This window comes from Delphinus delphis, chromosome 10 (genome assembly GCF_949987515.2).
Source record: "Delphinus delphis chromosome 10, mDelDel1.2, whole genome shotgun sequence".
NCBI classification, from domain to species: Eukaryota; Metazoa; Chordata; class Mammalia; order Artiodactyla; family Delphinidae; genus Delphinus; species Delphinus delphis.
This window is the reverse complement of record NC_082692.2, coordinates 58888935-58908808: the sequence shown is the minus strand read 5'-3', so window position 1 is coordinate 58908808 and position 19874 is coordinate 58888935. Positions and strand designations below refer to the sequence as shown.

Sequence of the window (19874 nt, the reverse complement as noted above, 5' to 3'; positions counted from 1 at the left end):
CCCAGCTTCATTCTCATGTGGGTGGGAGAAGGTGATGGTAATGGGAGGTAGCTAATAGTACAGCAATCCTCCTGCTTTGTGCTTGACAAATAAAGGAGGCCAGGAGGGGTGGGCACGGGAGGTGGTGGGGAGCCGGGGAAACGGGATAGGAAAGAGACAACAAAGGCTCTGAATAAGGCAGAACCCCTCACACTCCACCTCCCATCCACTGCCACGCCTGGACCACCACGTTTGCCCAGGCCCTCAGAACCAGTCAGGAGTGGAGATGGTCCATGAGCTCCCTGCATGGCATAACTCACATGACAGTCAAGTTTGCAGAGGTTTTCACCAATGGTCACTTTTGTAGAATAGAAAACACCTGTTTGAGAATTAGAACACCGTTCACGTGTGTTACTGACCTGAGTTCTGAGGCTCACATTATGTGAGGCCTCCTCAGTGCTGTCTGAGAGGTGGTGTTTATGGTAAGAGGCTGGGCACTGGAGCCAGCCTGGGTTTAAAGCCTGGCTCTGCAGCCTCTGGCAAGTCACTTTACCTCCCTGCGCCCGGTTTCCTCATCTGTAACGTGAGGATGGCAGGGTTATCCTGATGACTGAGTCAGTAAGTGTAGGCGTCTTAGAAGAGAGCCTGGCCCTCAGTGCTCAGTAAAGGTTGGCTATTCCATGAGTAAAGGAGGCCTGAGGCGTGGGGTAAAAAGGCACGTGTTATGCATCTTTCCGCATAACCTTTCCATTGTAATCTCACTAGATTTCCTTGCTCTGCATTTTCAGGGAATGCAAAAAACTCCATGTACTTCTGTAGCCTCTTTAACTCCAAATAGCAACTCTCTGTAGCCTCATTTCTCTCTCGGACTCATGCATGGGGTGGGGAGAGGTGGGGCAGCCTGTTAAACAGATAGAGAATGGAGGCCCACAGGACTCTTTTCCGGGCCCAGACCTCCAGCCTCAATGAGTTCTTTCCCGGTGCGTTGTAAACATCTAGAACCCCCTTCAGAAGGATGAGGAGATCTGCCACTTCCTTGACATGGTTCTTCACTTTCCATTGTGTTGCCTTTCCCTTTAGTCCCCTTCCCAGTGTGGCCATGGCCACATTGCATCTGGGGATTTCTCATCTTCCTTCTAAGACCTGGATGCGCCGCCCCAAGCTGGGTGTCGTATTGCCTTGTTTAAAATTTCTCCCCAGTGCAGTTTTGTTGCCAGGAATGTGGACATGTGAACAGTGAACACACAAACCGGGGGCCCATTTTGGACTATTATGCGTGGAGGTCCCCAGGAGTGGCAGGAGAAACCCCACTGGTGGGAGAGTGTGCATCTCCTGGCAGGCCCTGGACGCCCACGGGGAAGCTGCCCTGCCCGCCATTTATTCCTCCATATTCTCACTGAGCCCAGGTTCCTGGCTAGTTTTCAGTCCTACGGTTTGAGGAGGGAGGCAGGATGAGTTTACAGAAAGGACTGGGCCTTTAGCACTGAACCCTGGCTATGCTGCCGCTAACTCAGTGACTCTGGAAGTTACGTAACTTCAGTGAACCTCTGTCTGTGAGGTGTGGGTAATAATACTTAACCTTGCAGGGCGATTTTGAGGAGTGAGTCTAGGTGATAACATGTAAACCAAACTGCCCTGCTGGTACGCCTCCATACAGGGTAGCTTGTTAAAAAATAGTGCCGTGGCACCTGGGACTCAGGATCCCACGCACAGGTTTGTTTCATTATATGTACCTTGCATCTCTTTTCTTTTTTGCATTTAGAGTACTTTCCAGTTATATTCAATAGGTTGGGGTTACGTAGATTGCTATCGTACTTGGGACACTTAAAACCGGGAGAGACACCTAAGTGTGTACAGTTTTTTCTCTTTTAAGTGGATTTGAAATTGCCCATTTGCAAAATCCTTTCAAGACTCCTCGGCCGAGACTGCCCCATGAAGAGTTATTTCCCAGCAGTGTTTTGGAGGCAGTGCACTCACTGGGCACAGGGGAGGGTCGGGGAGTTCAGTTACGTTCCTGGACCACTTCCTGACCCCACTGCCTGCTTGCCTGCCTTTCACTTCTCTTTCATCTTGACTCCTGAGCTGCTGGCCCCTGGCATCCCTGGTTCCCCTTTCTGACGTTCCCCAGGGCATCCTGGTAGTCGGGAGGGATTCTTGCCCTCCCAACAGAGGATGCCCTCGGGAAACCAACAGTGAGTGTCTGGGAGTTCATTGAGAACTGTTCTCAAAGTCTCTCTGTTGAGCGTGGAATGTTATTGGTGTGGCTAGCTTCTTCATCTGTGGAATGGGGATAGAATGCCCACGGGCGGGGCACCCACAGTACCAGGGCCATGTGAGGGGTATTAAGTGTCCTAAGGGGGAGAAGGTTTGCTCTAGCAGATGGGTTGGGCAGAATCCCGGCACAGAGTAACATGCTAAAGGTTCTGAGATGTAGTGCCTCAGTAAATACACTTCTTAACCGAAGTTTCCTAAGCAGACTTGGTCTTGGAACACCTCTCTTTGGGAGCACCGGGTTTACCTTCCAGGTCCTCAAGGACGCACTCCGGTGTTATTACAGACCTTGTTTGGTGTCATCCGAGTCCCAGGCTCTGGTGTCAGCCAGGAGATGGGCTCCTCTGCTTCAGACCTCTGTGTGGACTTATGTGTTCTTAAATCACGTCTCTTTAAGCCAGTTCCCACTCCCCAAAGCCTGCAGCCTGTCAGGCTTATTGGCGGAATACAGAAAACCTAGGTAAAGGAGGTAACGGCCGTGCCCACCACTTCTCTGTGTGCTCCTTTAATTTCTTTTTGCTTTCTCTTGTTGTGGGTCCTAGAGTTGGTTTGACATCGTCTTATTCTGCCTCTGCTCTGTCTTCCCTGTTCCCAGCTGTGTGTACTTGGCATAGAATCCATACACATTCCCCCCCCCACCCCTCTTCTGTGCTTGCCTCGCTTATCTTTTCCTCTTCTATTCCTAAAGTGATTCTGTGTTGGATTTGGGGGTTGACATCAGTTGATTAAAATAAAGAGTTTGTCACCAAACATCCTTGTCACATAGTATGGCGTTCATTTTACTTTGTAAAAAAATGGATTTTCCTCCTTAATTGGTGCCCCTTCCGGGCATGGAAGGGGATTAGCACCTGCTGCACAGCAGGAGGGGCAAGGGAAGCTCAATGGGTGTCCCTACCAGAGTCCACCTGTGGCACCCAGGGCCCCCTGGGGCTCACGCTCCGCACTGGAGGGTGGTGAACAGCCATCCGCTTAGACCCCCGTCCTAACCCTCTCTTCTCCCTGTCGCCCCCTCTGCCCTTTCTCCTGCAAGGTTCTGCCACCCTTCACCACTGGCAGCAGTTGGCCCAGCCTCACCTCGGGGGCATCCTGGACCCCCGGCCTGGTGTGGTCACCAAGGGCTTCCGGACGCTGGACGTTGACCTGGACGAAGTGTACTGCCTTAACGACTTCGAAGAAGATGACACAGGTGACCACATTTCCCTCCCGGGCCTAGCTACCTCCACGCCAGTTCAGCACCCAGAGACCTCAGGTGAGAGGTCCCGAGCACGCGTGACTGTCTCAGGCAGCAGAAGTTACCCGAGCCGGCCTCAGGCTTTCCCAGAGGAGATGCAGGAGCCGCCAGCGGCCGAGGAGGAGGAGGGGTCTGGTGAGGGCATCGCGATCACTCCTGTAAACCTGGCATCTCTACCGGAGGCAGAGTTCCGGGCCATTCTCACTTCTGTCCCAAGCGCCATCCGTAGTGGCTCTCTGTCTGTAGCTTCTGCTCGTCTGTGTGGGTGATGATGAAAGCGTTCCCACTGTGCGGTTCCATTTTTTAATAGAGTCTGATGCCTCCTTTTGTAACAGATGGGTGCGGCTCCCTGCCCACCTTGGAGGTGCATGGCCCGGTGGGCTCTTAAAGGGGAGCAGGAAAGGCTGCTAAAAAGAAGTGGATTATTGCCCCCTATCCGCCCCGAGCATCAGCTCCCCCTTCCTGTTCTGGCTCTCTCCCCATGTCTAAAAGGCAGCTTCTCGGGTCCCCTGGTGACTTCCAAACTGAGCTGAGCTGAGTTGGGCAGTTTTAGGGGCAATTATGAGTGCTGGATCGTTCAGAAGGTGAATGAAAGGATCTGTTACCTACACGATGCGTTAAAATTGGAAGAAGCCCAGAAAGTGTTCAGGATTTCAGAGATCACTTCATAGATCAGCCTGTTCCCTTTCCTAACTGCAGTGAAGGCGTATGTGTTTTCTTTCCAGCTTATACATGTGTTCAAAGTAGATTTTTTTTTTTTGTGGTACGGGGCCCTCTCACTGTTGTGGCCTCTCCCATTGCGGAGCACAGACTCCGGACGCGCAGGCTCAGCAGCCATGGCTCGTGGGCCCAGCCGCTCCGCGGCATGTGGGATCTTCCCGGACCGGGGCACGAACCCGTGTCCCCTGCATCGGCAGGTGGACTCTCAACCACTGCGCCACCAGGGAAGCCCCAAAGCAGTTTTTTTTTAAGTGTTTTAGCAATACTCCTTAATCCAGCAAACCCTGAGAGGATGTCAGTAAGCTTTTTTAGAGAGAAAACTCTAGATGGATCTGGAAAGAGCACTGGCTGATCTCTGTGCCCACCTCCCTCCACCCCAATATTAAAGATATGACCATGAGGTTGCAGAATGACACATCCTAGGCCTCACTGGGATGAAAAGCTTTGTGCCCAGGGCCCTGGCATCACAGGGTCACGTGGTTTACTATTTACCCCAGACTTCCTGGACCCCCTGGCTGCTTGAGCTGAGGGGAGAGACCCAGAAAAAGATGAATTAACCCAATGTCGTCATCCTCATGACATTCCCAAGCCACCAGATTTGAGGAGAGGCCGTTCATCTTTGTGACTGATAATTTTCGTTCCTGAGAGGTGCAACACCCCCCATAGAGTACAGGGCAGGAGAGAGCTGAGGTTCATGGTGGTGTCTCCCATCCCCTGGCTAAGTTCACACACCTCTGGCCAAGGAACTTTTCTTTTTTCTTTGACATAAACTTTAGACGTATCATCAAGTAAAAAGGATAATTTAGCACCTGGGTTTATTTATGTCTTATTTTAATTTTTAGCCACTGAGTTACCAGGTTAAGCTTGCAAGGGAATGAAAATGCACATTATCTAGGGTCTTCTCACTTAAGAAAAGGAACCCTTTTCCCTCCGGTACTGTTACCTCCCTGTGTCATCGGCACTGGTGCCCCTCTGGAAGGCAGACCGTGGTACAGGAGACACTGTGCCTGCTAATTTTGTGGCTGAAGGGGCAGGCATCGTGTTGAGTGTGGTGACCCCTCCCTGCAGCCTTGCAGGTGGATTAGAAGGTGAATCCTGTAAATTTAAAGAAGCACCATTCGGTTTCTCTTGGAGAAGTTGTAGAGAAGGACGAAAGCTTATCAATTCAGCTAAGAATATCTCTCTGAGGACAGAGGGAGCAAGGGGACCAGTTATGAGGAGCTAAGTCCTAACCACTTTCCTTACCACACACAAAGGCGTATCCATTGCTTCTTCCCACCTTCCTCAAACCTGCAGCAAATCCATCCCAGCAACTTGGAGGAGAGGCACACAGACGTACAGTGGAAACTACAGAGGAGTCACAATGGTAGTGTGCAACCAGAAAGAATTATATAGATCGCTGAAGGTAATTTAGGGAAGGTCTGATCATCTCGGCAAAGGTTCTTTCGAGCTTATTTTCTGGGTAAGACTTGATAAAAGCTCAGTGCAGGAGGGAAAGACACGGACAATGATCTGGCTCTTTTTTCCCTGTGGGGAATGACAGAACCACTTTGATTCTAGGAATGTAAGAAGCACGTCACTCTACATACATCATCCCAGGGACCCTGAGTGGCATTACGCACACAATCTTGGAGTCACAGGCAGACAGATAAGTTTCATTGGGAAAGCCTGGGGCTTCCTCTGTCTTGGAATTTGTACCGCCTGCTGGCCTGGTTCCTGCCTTGGTCTGCCCTTTCCTGTTGCCAAACAGCACAGTTCCAGGAGCTGCCATCTGCCTGGCAAGACTTAGTAGGGAGAACCTTTGAAGACAGAAGGTGATTAACCTTTCTTTTTTAACAACTGGTATTATGGGAGGAAATTGGGAAAACTTATATATTAGGCACTTTTGTCTAGAGCCTGCTCTCATGGAGAAAACATTTTGAGTACTGAAAAATATTTATTAATATATTTTAATGTATTATTGTGTCATTATTTGATTTTTATAATCCCATGTCTTTAAAGAGGATAAATCCTTGTTATATTTGTAAATAATTTAGATGATTAAAATGGACTATGTAAAACAATTTTTAGATTACAGTTTTACTTTATTTCAGTCATATATTTTATGTTTTAAGTCGTATAGAAAGTGCACTTTTATCAGAAATAGACATAATCTCGTACTGCCAGTGTTCTGAATGTTAGGTATTTATGTGTAGAGAAGAGGCTGCGTGTGGTAAAGGATTAAGGTCCGAGTTTAAAGTCACACCGTTAGGTCAGCAGATGGTTGGATGGACAGTCCAGGTGAATTATCGTGGATGCCTTGATTCTTAAAGGAGAGACAGAGGCATAGAAGAAAGCAAAGGTCAGTTTACTTAATGCTTATACACATGGAGACCATTTCCAGTGGGAGAAATATCCTAAAACAGGCTCCGATAAATCATGGCAGCCTATCTGGCAGTGGTGCCGCAGTGGAGCTGTGTGTCATTTTTGAGGCTGAGCGTTGAAGGCAAAAATCACATTTGGTCAAAAGTGCCCTTGAAAATCCCTGAAGCTGCAGCACTTGGGCCCCCAGAAGCAAAAGCCAGGAACTATCTTCTTTTGTAGCTTGCTTATTTGATACGCAGGTCCAGGCTCTGTTCAGGAGAGGTTACGTGAAGAGAAGGGAACAGCTGGTGGATGAAAGGAGGCAGACAGAAAGCTCGAGGAACTGAGTATCACTCCAGCCTCCTCTGGGGCAGGGGCTGGTGTGAGCAAAGCCCCGGGTGGGCATCCTGTCGCACTGTCAGTCCCACTGCAGAAGCAGGACCCAAAGGGGCTTGTGAGGGAACGTTGGCCGTGAGGACCTGATGAATGTAGAAGGGAAAGTCTGATACATTCGATTCACAGACCCTCTGGGAAGGTTCCTTCTTATCTCCACCCAGGGAGTTGACAAAGAGATCCCACTCTAATGAGAAGACTTTTCAACCCCACCCTGCTGTGTAGCAGTGACAGGAGTTTGGTTATTACGGACAAAGCTGGGGTCTGCTCTCACCCTCCTGTGTTAGGAGATGCTGAGGAAGCCCTGTGCTCTTGCATCAAAATGTATAGTAAACCGGAACCAGGCCAGTGCAGCCCAAAGTGAGAAATGAATGAAGAATCACATAATTGACTCGTCCCAAACAGCACGGAGTCAACCCTGCTTAACATTTCCAGCACAAGCCCGCTTGCTGGAGTCGCTTTTTCTATGGAACCTCACCTCTGAAAACCATACGAGGGCACTGCCGTGCTCCAAGGGGCACCCACTTGGATTGTTGAGTGGGCGTTTGTTTGCACAATGCCTCTTCTGAAGCGGAGGGCCCTTGAGGTAGCACGTGGGTGCGGGTTGAGGTTCCGGTGAGTTGTCCAGTTGCGCCGCCTATTGACGCACGGGAGAAGTACGCTCTTGAACAGGCTCTGGTAGCACTAGCTGGATGATGGACTTGCGGCCGCTTAGCCAGGCCCGCTCCCCGCACCTGTTGGTGTTTGCCACAGGACGGACATGAAGGCAGAGGGCGCAGGGTCCAGCTTTGTTGGCATCCGAAGAATCCAAAGAGACTCTTGCGTTTGCCCTTTTGATATTTTAACGGCGTTCTAAAAAGTGATTTGGGGACCTTCCTGGTGGTCCAGTGGTAAAGAATCCACCCTGCAATGGAGGGGACATGGGTTCGATCCCTGGTCAGGGAACTAAGATCCCACATGCCGCGGGGCAACTAAGCTGGCGTGCCACAACTACTGAGTTCACGCGCCTCAGCTAGAGCCTGCGTGCCGCAAACTACAGAGCCCATGTGCTCTGGAACCGGTGGGCCACAGCTACAGAGCCCATGCACCCTGGAGCCTGCACGCCACAACTAAAGAAGAGAAAACCTACACGCCACAACTAGAGAGAAGCCCGGGCACCACAATTAAGATGCTGCATGCCTCAACAATGATCCTGCGTGCTGCAACTAAGACCTGCCGCAGGCAAAAATATATCTTTTTTTTTTTTTAAGTCATTTTATCTCCTGAAGATACCCCAAGGGCCACCTGAGGGAATTTCTGGTCCTCTCTTTGCCATTCCGTGAGATTGTTCCTCTGTTAAGTCGCTTTTTAGATGAAACAGAGTAGACAGCTTGGTGTAGGGGGACAAGTAGACTTCTTATTTTTAAAAATTTTGCAGGAAACACAAGGTGTACAGAAACCAGGAAGAGATCTTGTGATGTGGTTCACAATCTCTGTGCTAGAAACCTCCCCAGTGCCTATGGGCTGGATGTCTGCATCGGGGACTCAGGGGTCCCTAGAGCTGCAGGACCAGACAGGGGCTGTATAAAAGAAATGCTTAAGAAGCAGAGAGAAAGAGTCACAGGCCCATGTTAAGCCTGGAACTAAGGGCTTAAAAATGTCATCTTGTAATACTGTGTAGTTTAATATCACTTTTATTTATTTATTTATTTATTTTTTTTGCGGTATGTAGGCCTCTCACTGTTGTGGCCTCTCCCGTTGCGGAGCAAAGGCACCAGACGCGCGGGCCCAGCGGCCATGGCTCACGGGCCCAGCAGCTCCGCGACATGTGGGATCCTCCCAGACCGGGGCACAAACCCGTGTCCCCTGCATCGGCAGGCGGACTCTCAACCACTGCGCCACCAGGGAAGCCCTCACTTTTATTTTTAAAAAAGGAAAAGAAGCTGTACTGCTGTATCTGAAACTGCCCTTGATTCCCTACCCCCCCAGAGACAAACACTTGTTAAAGCCACATTAATCCGAAACAGCATTTATGTAAATGATGAAGCACACGGCAAACAGTGGTTTTATGGAGTTTTTCCCACATGGACTCATCATAGAACTTTTTTTTCCAGAAAAATTCACATGCAGAGTTATATAAAGAAGTGATAGAAAAAGTCTTTAGAGCATTTTTCTATGCCCTGAGAGTTTAGTTTTTTAGGAAGAATTCTAAAACATTGCTTTAAAAAAAAAAAAAAAGGGCATGTAGCTGACAGGCAAAGATACGCGTCCCACCTCCACTGTGGTTACTCCTTGAGCAAAAACGACAAAGTCATTAGAAGCTGGTAAAAAGATGAAAAAAAAAAAGTGCTGATGTTTGCAGAGCTTTCAAGCCATGCCTTTAAGCTGGATGGACAATGCTTTTACTTTCAATAGGTTTGTTTTTTCTTGGACAGAAAAGGTCGGCCGGTGGATGCCACTGTTGCTGTGGTGGCAGCTACTAGAATTAAAGGAGGTGGGGGGAGTGTGTGTGTGTGTGTGTGTGTGTGTGTGTGTGTTGGTGAATGAGTTTATAGAAATGGCAGAGCAGATCCAAGTCGTGTGATGGTAGCTTCACGCGACATGTTCAAATGAAGAAAAGGGGAAAAAGGTCAAGGCATTTTGTTTATTTTACACAAGTTGGCCACTTCCCATGAAGAGAGGGAAAAGAATCTGGAAGGCTCTCAGTATGTCACAAAGATAAAACCCCTTTTTCCAAGATTTTGGGATGGGTTTGCCATTTTAAAGAAAATATTTTAATAAGTTACTTCTGTAAGCCAAAAAATAGCTTGGATGTGTAGCATGGCCAGCATTCCTCTGTCCTCAGAGATCCCCTTGGAAGCCGTGTGTGTGTGTGTGTGTGTGTGTGTGTGTGTGTGTGTGTGTGTAGGTCCCAGCTCCCCATAGAGTTCAGTAGGTGCAGCTGCGTCCTGACAGCTGTGTGGGTTCCCGGGAGGGTTCTTTTAAGGACGATGCTACGATGGCCTTTAGAGAGAGAAGTTTCTGGTCTCCCCGGCACATTCCCAGCCTGGCCTTCCCTGTGGGTGGGGGAAGGAAAGCATCGTTCCAATTGACCGACATGTATGAGCTCGTGTGAACAGATCTCATCACGTGGACGGCCAGGCTGCAAAGCCCGGTCACCCTGCAGGTCCCTGCCGGTATACCCAACCTTATCCGTGTTTCTTTCCTCTTCTCACCATTGGATCCCTGGGCTGTGAGGAGAGCACTGGGCTTTCCTGCCCATCTTCCCTGGAGACCCGAGCCTTCCCCCAAGCAGCAGTCAACCTGGTCTGGGTAGCGCACTTGCAGATAATCCCCAGCGTGGGCTTCAGGGCATCCAAGAAGGAAGCCCCAACTCACTGGAGACTCAGGGCTGGGCCAGGGCTCCCTCACGACTGGCTGCGGCAGCAAGGTCCCAAGCACCCAATGTTCCAGTCCGTACCAGGCACCATGTGCCCCCAGAGGAGCACAGCCAGTCAGAGCCATTTACCAAGTGCACCTGCTCTGGGCAGAAAGCACACCAGGGTCGGTCAGAGTGCAGGTGGGCAGGGGCACTGTCCTCCTTATACAGCCCTCCGAGACCCCACCTCAGCTGAAGGGTGTGTGCTTGCGTGGCACATTTTAAAGAACAAAAAATCTACACGGTAGCTACCTGTAGGCAGTTCACCAACGTAGACGGTCTTGAATAATCAAGGATTAATTAAGTTTAAAGGTTCTCTTTGACAGATGAGAATTTTGTACCAGTTTCAGAACCCACGGCGGGAGGAACAAAGAAAAATAATAAAGGTTAGGGTCTTTTGAGGGGGTGAAATGCAAGTTCATTCCTAAATAAAATACTTGATGAAAGTACTTGTCAGTGTTAATACTTTTGGCTCACAGCACTGCAGTCCTCCAGTCAGACCGAGAAAAGGAATGAGGATTTAAGTAGGAAGTCAGAACATTAAATCCAAAACCCCTGTCCTTGGAGGCCCCAGGCGAGCAGCATGCGGTTAACCCACAGCACCTAAGGCAGGGCTTTGGGGTGCAGTGGTGACTGCAGTAGTGAGCGCTCCCACTGAGCCCCTGCTCCCTGCCTAGAGGACTCTGTCAGTGCCTCTTGCTTTGGGAATTTGCTCTCTCCTGTTCACAGAACTGTAGGAATCAGCCCCCAGCAGCTCAAGGAGCCTCGGGTGACTCACTGTCTCTGTGTTGTGTCCCAAGGAAGGGAGATGCTGCAGCGGCCCGGTGGGCAGTGGTGACTCGGAGAGCTGGCCGGTCCAGGCGTCCCAGTGGTATTGCGGAGGGGCCGAACCTCTGGCTTTGGCACTTTTGATCCTTGTTGTTGATTTTCCTTGGTCTTCTAAAGCTGTCCATCGCTTCTGGGGAATGATGACCTCTGAATTTTAGCAGCCTTTTCCTATTCCCAAAACCCATTTGCAATAAGATGGGTTTTGCTTCTGCTGATGCAACTGTCTCTCTAAAATGTCCATCTCACACTAACTGTTGCGATTGAAGATCCGATATGTAATGGGGTGGAGAAAGTGAACATGTGTGACCTTTTGATTTGATATTCTGGCCATGTATTTATTTAAATGGGGTACACTTCTAAGTTTAAATCAAGCCTTGCTTTTGTTTGATTTTTTAAAAAAATGTTCTCTCTCTTTCAACTGTTCTGTCTTAATTACTTCTACTTACTGCACTTTTCTTTCCTCCCTCCCAAATAACCCCTCACGCCTGTTATTCGGAATGCTTTTCTCAGGTTTTTTGTTGCTTTTGCTTCTAGACCTTATTGCAATCAGAGAATCGTGATTGGTTGGTTGCCTTTTCTTCATAGCTTCTAACATTTTTGTTTTGCTTGCAGTCATTTCTCAATTATCTGAGTTCCTAAACCATTACTTTTTTGCTTGAGAAACAAAGATGCATAAAGGCTATTTTTACGTGTGTTTTCCACCCCCCTCCTGCTTTGCCTGGAGCTCCCAGTGACTGAGAGTTTGCTCTTGTGGCCGTGGTGCTGGCTGCCATGCCAGGGGCCACGGGAGCCTTCCTTGACAAAAAGACATGGATTGGACCACAATAATCAGGGGAAACCAGCCTTGCGTAGCTCCTGAGTCACCGCCACCATTTTTGTGCCTTGGCTGTGTCCTGCCTGCCTTCAATTTGCGTGTCTCCAATATGTTTTTGTTCGTTTGTTTCATCTGGGTTCTAGTTTTTTCTTTTCTTTTCTTTTTGTTTTAAGATACAATCACCCGTGTGTGGATCTGTAGGTTCGGGGCACCGATCTCTTCTGGTTTGTTTTCCTTTTCCTTTTTGTCAAATCCGAGAGAAAACTTGCCATAAAGAGCTAGAAGATTCTAGTTCCAGCCTTTCGAATCTTCAGCGTGCTCATGGCCTCCGATATCCTAATCCGTTGTCTCCCAAGGAGGTCTCTGGGGGCTGAGAGGCTGCAGGGGTGGAGTGGGTAGGGAGGGGGGGCCGACCCAGACCTCACCTTGCATGCTATTGGGAGCAGCATCATTTTTCCTTTTTTTCTCTCTTCTTTTTTTACATTTGAGTTATGAATGAGGATGACCTCTACAATCATGATGTCTCCTGTAGACTCTGTTCCTCCTTATCCCCTGCCGGCTTTCTGGTGCATGGTCCTAACGCTTCTGTGATTTACTTCGCTCCAGATCTTAGTCTTTCAGCTGCCTTAACAACTCTTTGGAGCTTTCAGAGGAAATAAGTTGAGGACGACTTGTTCTGTCTCATTTTCATCAGAAACCAGACATCCTTAGAGATGGCAAGAAAGCAGCCCAGGGGGACTGGTGCTGCTTTGCACCGCTGTGTGTCAGCCCAGCCCAGGTCCTGGGACTTCAGCCCCACGGAGAACCCAGGCCCTGGGACTCCTGCCACGTTGTTGCTGAGGCAGCTGAGGCCCCATCTCCCTCCCTGTCGACCACAGTTAGACAGTAGTGGAGCCAGCTTCCTCAAGCCCCTTTTTGTGTAAACAGAAAAGGGAGCCCGTGAGCCTTGCCCTGTTCCCAGGCGCGAGTGCCCCTCCCTGCCCTGCACCTCTCCCCTCCCCTTGGCAGAGTTTGGCACCTACTTGCCAATGAAAAGAAAAGTAAAGCAACAAAAGAAGGAAGCCGATTTGGACCTCTGAGGAGGGAACCCAAATTTACCCCCAAGGGCCCATTAGCCCTTCAAACTGGATCCACTACTGGCCAAAGAACGCTGATGGGAAACCCTGTCTGGACTGGGTTGGAAGCTGGAATTCGATGCTCTGCACACCAGTGCTCAAAAGTGTGGTTATTTTTGAGGGACCACCTTCGATCCAGAACATTTGCGTTTCACCTTCCTCGCCCAGATCCAGTTCACAAGGTAGCCCATCGCTTCTTGCATCTGTCCAGGGTCATGCGGGATTTTGACTTTTCTCATGGGTGTACTTGGATGCAAGGACTATTATTTTGTTCCTCCCTCCCCCCCCCCTCCCCAATTTAGCCCACCACCCTGGGAAGTGCATGTCACAGACAAACTCCACCTTCACCTTCACCACCTGTCGCATCCTGCACCCTTCAGACGAGCTCACGCGGGTCACACCAAGGTAAGGGACCCGGCCGGGGGGTGGGCAGGGTGGGGTGAGGTTGAGACACTCCCTGTGAGACTTAACGTTGAGGAAAGCCAAAGTAGAGAGGCTCCTTCAAATCTACCCCTAGCCAGTGGAAGCATCTCCTAAGCACTGGCCTGTTCTGAGTCCCATCTTTTTTTCTTTCTTTCTTTCTTTTTGAATCAAGACCCCTATTGATTCAGATCCAGCACAGATAGAGAGACCTGGACCCACTTTTAGTTGCTCTTTTATTGGCCGTGGAAGATTCTTACGTCCCTTCTCAACCAGCTGAAGTTTAGGGCACTACCACAGCCCCTAAGGCCAAGTTGTTGGCTTTTTGCCCCGAAGTTTGTCAGTAGAACGTGTTCTTTCACGGAATGGAGTTACTGAGCCCTGTGGTAGCACTTATGCCTCTGGCGATGGCCCCGGGGGCCATGCATCACAGCCACCCTGTAATGACCGAAATGATAAAACTTGAATGGAACCACATGCCCAGCGTGGTCCATTTCCCTTGGGCACCTCCGAGAAGTGATAAGAGTTGGTACCATAGGACGAGAGGACTTGTATGGCCTGGGCGGGGCGGGGGGGGGGCAGTCTGCTGGCTGGATTTCAGAGCTTCCAGTAAAAGGGAAAATGGTCTCCGCCAACGTGGTAGCGTGACCCCATCAGCTGATTTCTCTGTGGTACGAGGTGGCAGGGTGAGTGGAAGGTAACTTACGGGAGAGAGGCGAGCAGGGCCAGCTCGGAGGGAGCAGCTGCCCCAAGGAGCACCTTCAATGATGAATAATTCTCCGCAGGTCATGTGAGGAGGACGACGAAGCAGCCCCAGGCCCCGTTGAGCTGAGAGCAGATGTAGGGCAGAGAGTGAGCCCGCGGGCGAGGCAGGGGGTGAGAACACCACCAGCAGGGCCCCGTGAAGGAGCTGTGTGTGCACGCGTGGCCGCCACTAACCCACGATGTAGGCGTGGATGTGTCTCTGATTGTGCCTGGCTAACTCGGCCTTGACAACGGATACCCCTAACCTGTCTAAATGCCCCAGTCACTCCGAGTGCCAGCACTAATACAGGTCTAACCGAGGTTCTCACCGGAAGGGGACCTCGAAATTTTAGCTTGTCTCTCCGTCTCCCTTCCTGCCTCTGGAGAACCCGGCTTCCCTATCCCTCAGCTTTATGTTTGAAGAGATCGTGTTTAAAACCACTGGACAGAGCTTCGCCCTGGGAGAGGCTGGCATCCTGGTGCCCTTCTGACTGTAGCCGTAGGACTCGGCACCACACTCCTGCCTTCTTCTCTAAGTCCTTCTGGCCTCGTCAGGGATGAAAAAGCCTGAGAAGTCAGTAGTAAGAAAAGGCTTTTTACCTGAGTTTGAAAGAATGGCAGCTTGAAACAAAATAGAGAATCTCCCTAGGAATGGCTCTGTGAACAAGATTTTAAGTCCAGATTTTTGGGGGGCCCTCTATTGCTTGTAGATCAATTTTGTAGAATTCCACCTGTGCCTTTTTTTTTTTTTTTTTTTTTTTTTGCGGCACGCGGGCCTCTCACTGTTGTGGCCTCTCCCGTTGTGGAGCACAGGCTCCAGACGCGCAGACTCAGCGGCCATGGCTCACAGGCCCAGCCGCCCCACGGCATGTGGGATCTTCCTGGACCGGGGCACGAACCCGCGTCCCCTGCATCGGCAGGCGGACTCTCAACCACTGCACCAACAGGGAAGCCCCACCTGTGCCTTTTGAAGAATCCACCTTTTAACCTTAGGAATCTGCTGTGGTTTCTAATCCCATGTTCCTCTGAGTACTCCCGACCCACCAGCATCCCCAGTCCCGAGCTTGTGTGAGACAGGCCTGTTCTGGGTTCCTCACCCTGTGCAGACTGGCCAGTGGTGAGGTCACCTGAGTGTGCAGTCAAGTGATGCCTCCGCTTGTACTTGCCCTTGACCTGTCCCTCCTGCAGGAGGGGGCCCTGCTCCACTCATTCCAAGGACCTGCTCCAGAGCCCATCCCCTTCCTCCCCTTTCCCTAAGTTGGTGCTTTGTCCAAGGTATGTGGCCTGTCCCCTGTCAGGCTGGGGAGAGAGGGCTCTATCCCCCGGCTCCCACGGACCACCCAGCTGCCTGTTCCCGGGGGCACCTGCAGCCCCTGCTGCGTCCTTAGGCAGGTGCCAGGGCAGATCTCATGAGACCGTCAGGAGGGATGTGTTTTCTGTGCCGCTCAATTGCTCATCCAGCAGCAGCTCAGGGCCTCTGTGCCTGGGTGGCCTCACTCCATCCCTGAAGCAGTTGTTAAAAGTGGATCTCTCCTGGTTTTCAGGCAGACAGCAGTGCATTCCCCGCTGCTGCCCCTCTGTTACACCTTCTGCCCTAACTCCCTCACTGCTGGATACCAGCTTTTGCAACATAGTGGGTCCTCAGTCAGCATGACATGAGTAGACGAATCTTTCCACTTTTCCTTTAGTAACCAGGTTTCATACACCCAGTGGGCCTTTTTCTAGGTGGTTCCATAGATGAAGATCTGATAATACGTGACGTGGCTCGCTCTGTCCCAATAACTCCACTCATCAAGGTGGACTTGGGCACCCACGGGAGAAGGACTAGAGGTCCTAGGGTCCTCCACCGAGATGTCCCACCTGCTTCGGCCATTCCCAGGATAAACTCCCATATCCCGTAGCCCTGGTTAACGTCTTGCCTCAGGGAAGCGGCTACTGGGAAGGAGGGCAGGAATCTGAGTAAATTTGGTAGGGACAGAAAGCCTCTCTGCTGAAGGCCTTCCTCCCCTTATCTTTGGGGTCACTCAGACTTGTGTTTAAATCCAGGGTCTTCCACTGAGTAGCTGAGTGTGACGTTGAGTAAGTCACCTAAGCTGAGCCTCAGTTCCCTCACCTGCAAAGGGGGCAGTTGTACCCACCCTCTAGGGCTGAAAGAGGGAAATCACATGCAGCTTCCTTAACTTAAACCACGTCCCCACTTCGGGGAATCCATGGCCCCTTTGGTGAGAGGAAAAGCAGACATGGAAAGAGGCACCTGGGGAGCCTGGGCTGGGGGAGTCCCCTTAGCATGTCCTAGGCCTGCGCTGCACCCCTGCAGGCGGCTGGCCACGGACTGCTTCCTTGGTGCTCACGGGCGTTTTCTGATCAATGACCTGTCTTTTCTTATCAGCCTTAACTCGGCCCCGACTCCAGCTTGTGGCAGCAGCAGCCACTTGAAGTCCACGCCGGTGGCCACGCCGTGCACTCCGCGGAGACTGAGCCTGGCCGAATCCTTCACTAACGTCCGTGAGTCCACAACCACCATGAGCACATCCCTGGGGCTGGTGTGGCTGCTGAAGGAGCGGGGCATTTCCGCGGCTGTCTACGACCCCCAGAGCTGGGACAGGGCCGGCCGGGGCTCTCTCCTGCACTCCTACACCCCCAGGATGGCCGTGATCCCCTCCACCCCGCCCAACTCGCCTATGCAGTCGCCCATGTCTTCCCCGCCCTCCTTCGAGTTCAAGTGCACGAGCCCTCCCTACGACAACTTCCTGGCTTCCAAGCCAGCCAGCTCCATCCTGAGGGAGGTGAGGGAGAAGAAGGCTGTCCGGAGCAGCGAAAGCCAGACCGATGTGTCTGTCTCCAACCTTAACCTCGTGGACAAAGTTAGGAGGTTTGGTGTGGCCAAAGTGGTGAACTCGGGGCGAGCCCACGTCCCCACCTTGACTGAGGACCAGGGACCTCTCCTCTGTGGGCCCCCGGGCCCCACGCAGGCCCTTGTCCCCGGAGGCCTGGTACCTGAGGGCCTGCCCCTTGGATGCCCCACTGTCACCAGTGCCATCGGCGGGCTCCAGCTCAACAGTGGCATCCGACGGAACCGCAGCTTCCCCACCATGGTGGGGTCCAGCATGCAGATGAAAGCCCCCGTGACGCTCACCTCGGGCATCTTGATGGGTGCTAAACTCCCCAAACAAACTAGCTTACGGTGAGGCTGGGAGAAGGCCCTTCCCCTAGAGGAAACCAGTCTTGCTCTCCCCTCCCTCCCCTCCCCCTTCACTGCGCACGCTTCCTCTGCTCTCCTCTGCCCATCCCCTCCTGAGCTAGACAAATCAACCTCGTGCCTAATGGGGGCAGAGTGGAGACTCTGTATAATGTGTACATAGGACTTGGAGACCTGTATCTGCCCCGCCCTTCCTTCGAATCCCACGGGAAGCACCCCAGCACCGACATCGCTCTCTTGAGGACTTGGCCTGTGCTGGCCGGGGGCAGGGGCAGCCCGGTGTCTTTCCTCCTTTCCTTTGAGAAGCGTTGAAACCCCCACGTGCGTTCTTATCCCATGGATAGGAAACCAGTGAAGTGGCTGGCTGCCGGAGCCACACATCCTGAGCTGTCACGTAGCACAGTGGCTGTGCCGCCTGGTGTCACTGGGCACCTCGTCTCACCCTCCCTGTAAGAGCGTAAGGGGCCTCCGTCCGCTGCCACGTGCAGCTGCTGTAGCTTTCACGATGGGAGAGCTGTTCTTTCTTTCTTGGGTCCCAGCTTCTTCAAGACCATCACGGCTCGGCCCCAACGGACGGTCGCTTCTTTTCTTGAGCTGTGACTTTTTCTTCTCATGCCTTCAACCTGAATTCATCCCTCCGTGTTTTGTAATCCACCGTCGGGCCAGACGTCTGACCTGAAAGAGAATGTATTTACACTCCTGCTGCCCCGTTTGGCAGCCCCTGTGTGTTCTGTGTGATTTGTTTTCTTTTTCTTTTTTTTTTTTTAATATATGCAGGGAAGTAATGGTACTAGATGGGAAGTCGCAGTGAATGTTCTCTCTGTGGTTCTGTGACACCAAAATACAAGTTTCAGACACACCAAGCCGCTCATGAGATAGCAGCTTATTTCTGGGACCCAGTGTCACAACCAAATTAAGACCAAGGTGATTTTAACAATAGGATCATAAGGAGAGGGGGTTGGGGAAAGGTGGTGGATGAAATTTTGTCAACAGTAAAAGAGAAGAACCATGGCCAAAGGTAACACCAGACTGGTTCACAGAGAAATGAGGCTTTGGCGGTCCTCTCGTTCTGGTCCTTGTCCTGGACCCTAGACTGGTGAGCCTGCTTTCATGTCTGTGGTCTTCTTCTGCAGCCGTTCGATGCCCTCAGAACACGTTTTGCCCTCTTGTTTCAGAACAGAGCGGTCCCCAAAAGCCCTTTGTGTCCTTGTGCCACTTTTTATCCTTAGGAAAAGGTAGAGGTGTTGTGAGAAGAACCATGAACGGACAGGGAGTCTGGTCCCATCGCTGTCACTGACTCAGTTTCAAGCTTTTATTTATTATTTGTGTGTGCTGTATTTTAAACAAACATCTTCTGTCCTCTCCAGCTCGGTCACGGTGCGCCTGCGGCTTTCCAATCCAAGCAGGTCATTTATTTATTCTGATCTGAGGACTGCACTGCATATCACGGTGCTCTGTGGCCATTTCTTCCAGACATTTATGGAAGGATAGCACCATAGGAAAATGAAATTGTCATTTGCACCCCCCATTACCCTCCTCCCGCCACCCTTGGCAAAAGACGTATCTTTCAGTTGAGTGAGTGTGACCTTACGTCCACTGAAGATACTTCGAGAAAGTCCCCAGGAGCAAGCTTTGGTCCCATAATTTCATGCTATTTATTCTCTGAACACGAGGGTGTTGGTTAATTGTGTTTTCAACGCTCCTCGCTGTGGTATGTGTGCACTCACTGCAAGGAACTTATATCTTTTTATTTGAATGTATTTTAAAGCCGTAGGTAGAATAACAAAGGAATATGAAAACCATGGATGGAACGGACCATTTTATGTATTCAGAGAGAGGGGCCACCCATCATCATAAAGGAAATACCCGTGTAAAAATCAACAATTCGGAGGTTGCAGTATTTAGTATAGTTAATAAATGATCAACATTGTGCACCCACTACCAAAAAGTGTGTTGTAATGCATCCAAAATCAACAATTAAATTTTATTTGCTAGTGAGTACCAATAAAATAAGTTCAAATGATGGAAAGCACACTGCTATTCTGATTTGTATTTTGTTCTTTTCATTGAGGAGACAATCTCTATGAAAGACTTGAAGGTATGCAGCTCTTGGGGGAACTGAAACGAAAGTCATATACTTCTGTCGTAACCCACCTTTCTTTTAATGTAATACGTTCCCTTAGATAACCTTCCAATCAGAACCCGAAGCTCTTTCTCACTTTTCAGGGCTGCATACTACTCCACCACGTGCACATGCCCACTGTGAATACATACACACCCCCGTGGACCTTTAAGTTAATTCCAAATTTTTGCTCTCACAGCACTGTAACGAAAAAGCCTTGCGTATGTGTAATTTTCCACATACATGAGCATATCTGTAGGATAAATTCCCAGATAGATGTTGCCAAATTGCCCTCCAT

At 50.6% G+C, this 19874-nt stretch overlaps 1 protein-coding gene across 10 annotated transcripts in view; it reads left to right on the top strand.

Moving 5' to 3' along the window:
• Positions 1-19480, top strand: part of TRAK1 (trafficking kinesin protein 1) — a 101299-nt gene extending 81819 nt beyond the window's left edge. For 2 of the 10 annotated variants that reach the window (XM_060022277.1, XM_060022278.1), the window contains 3 exons: positions 3281-3436; positions 13394-13496; positions 16645-19480. In XM_060022277.1, the coding sequence (XP_059878260.1) occupies positions 3281-3436; positions 13394-13496; positions 16645-17443 (1058 nt within the window). In that variant the 3' untranslated portion in view covers positions 17444-19480. The other 8 variants (XR_009520861.1, XM_060022276.1, XM_060022281.1 and 5 more) reach the window with 8 other exon arrangements.
• The last annotated feature ends 394 nt before the right edge of the window (positions 19481-19874 follow it).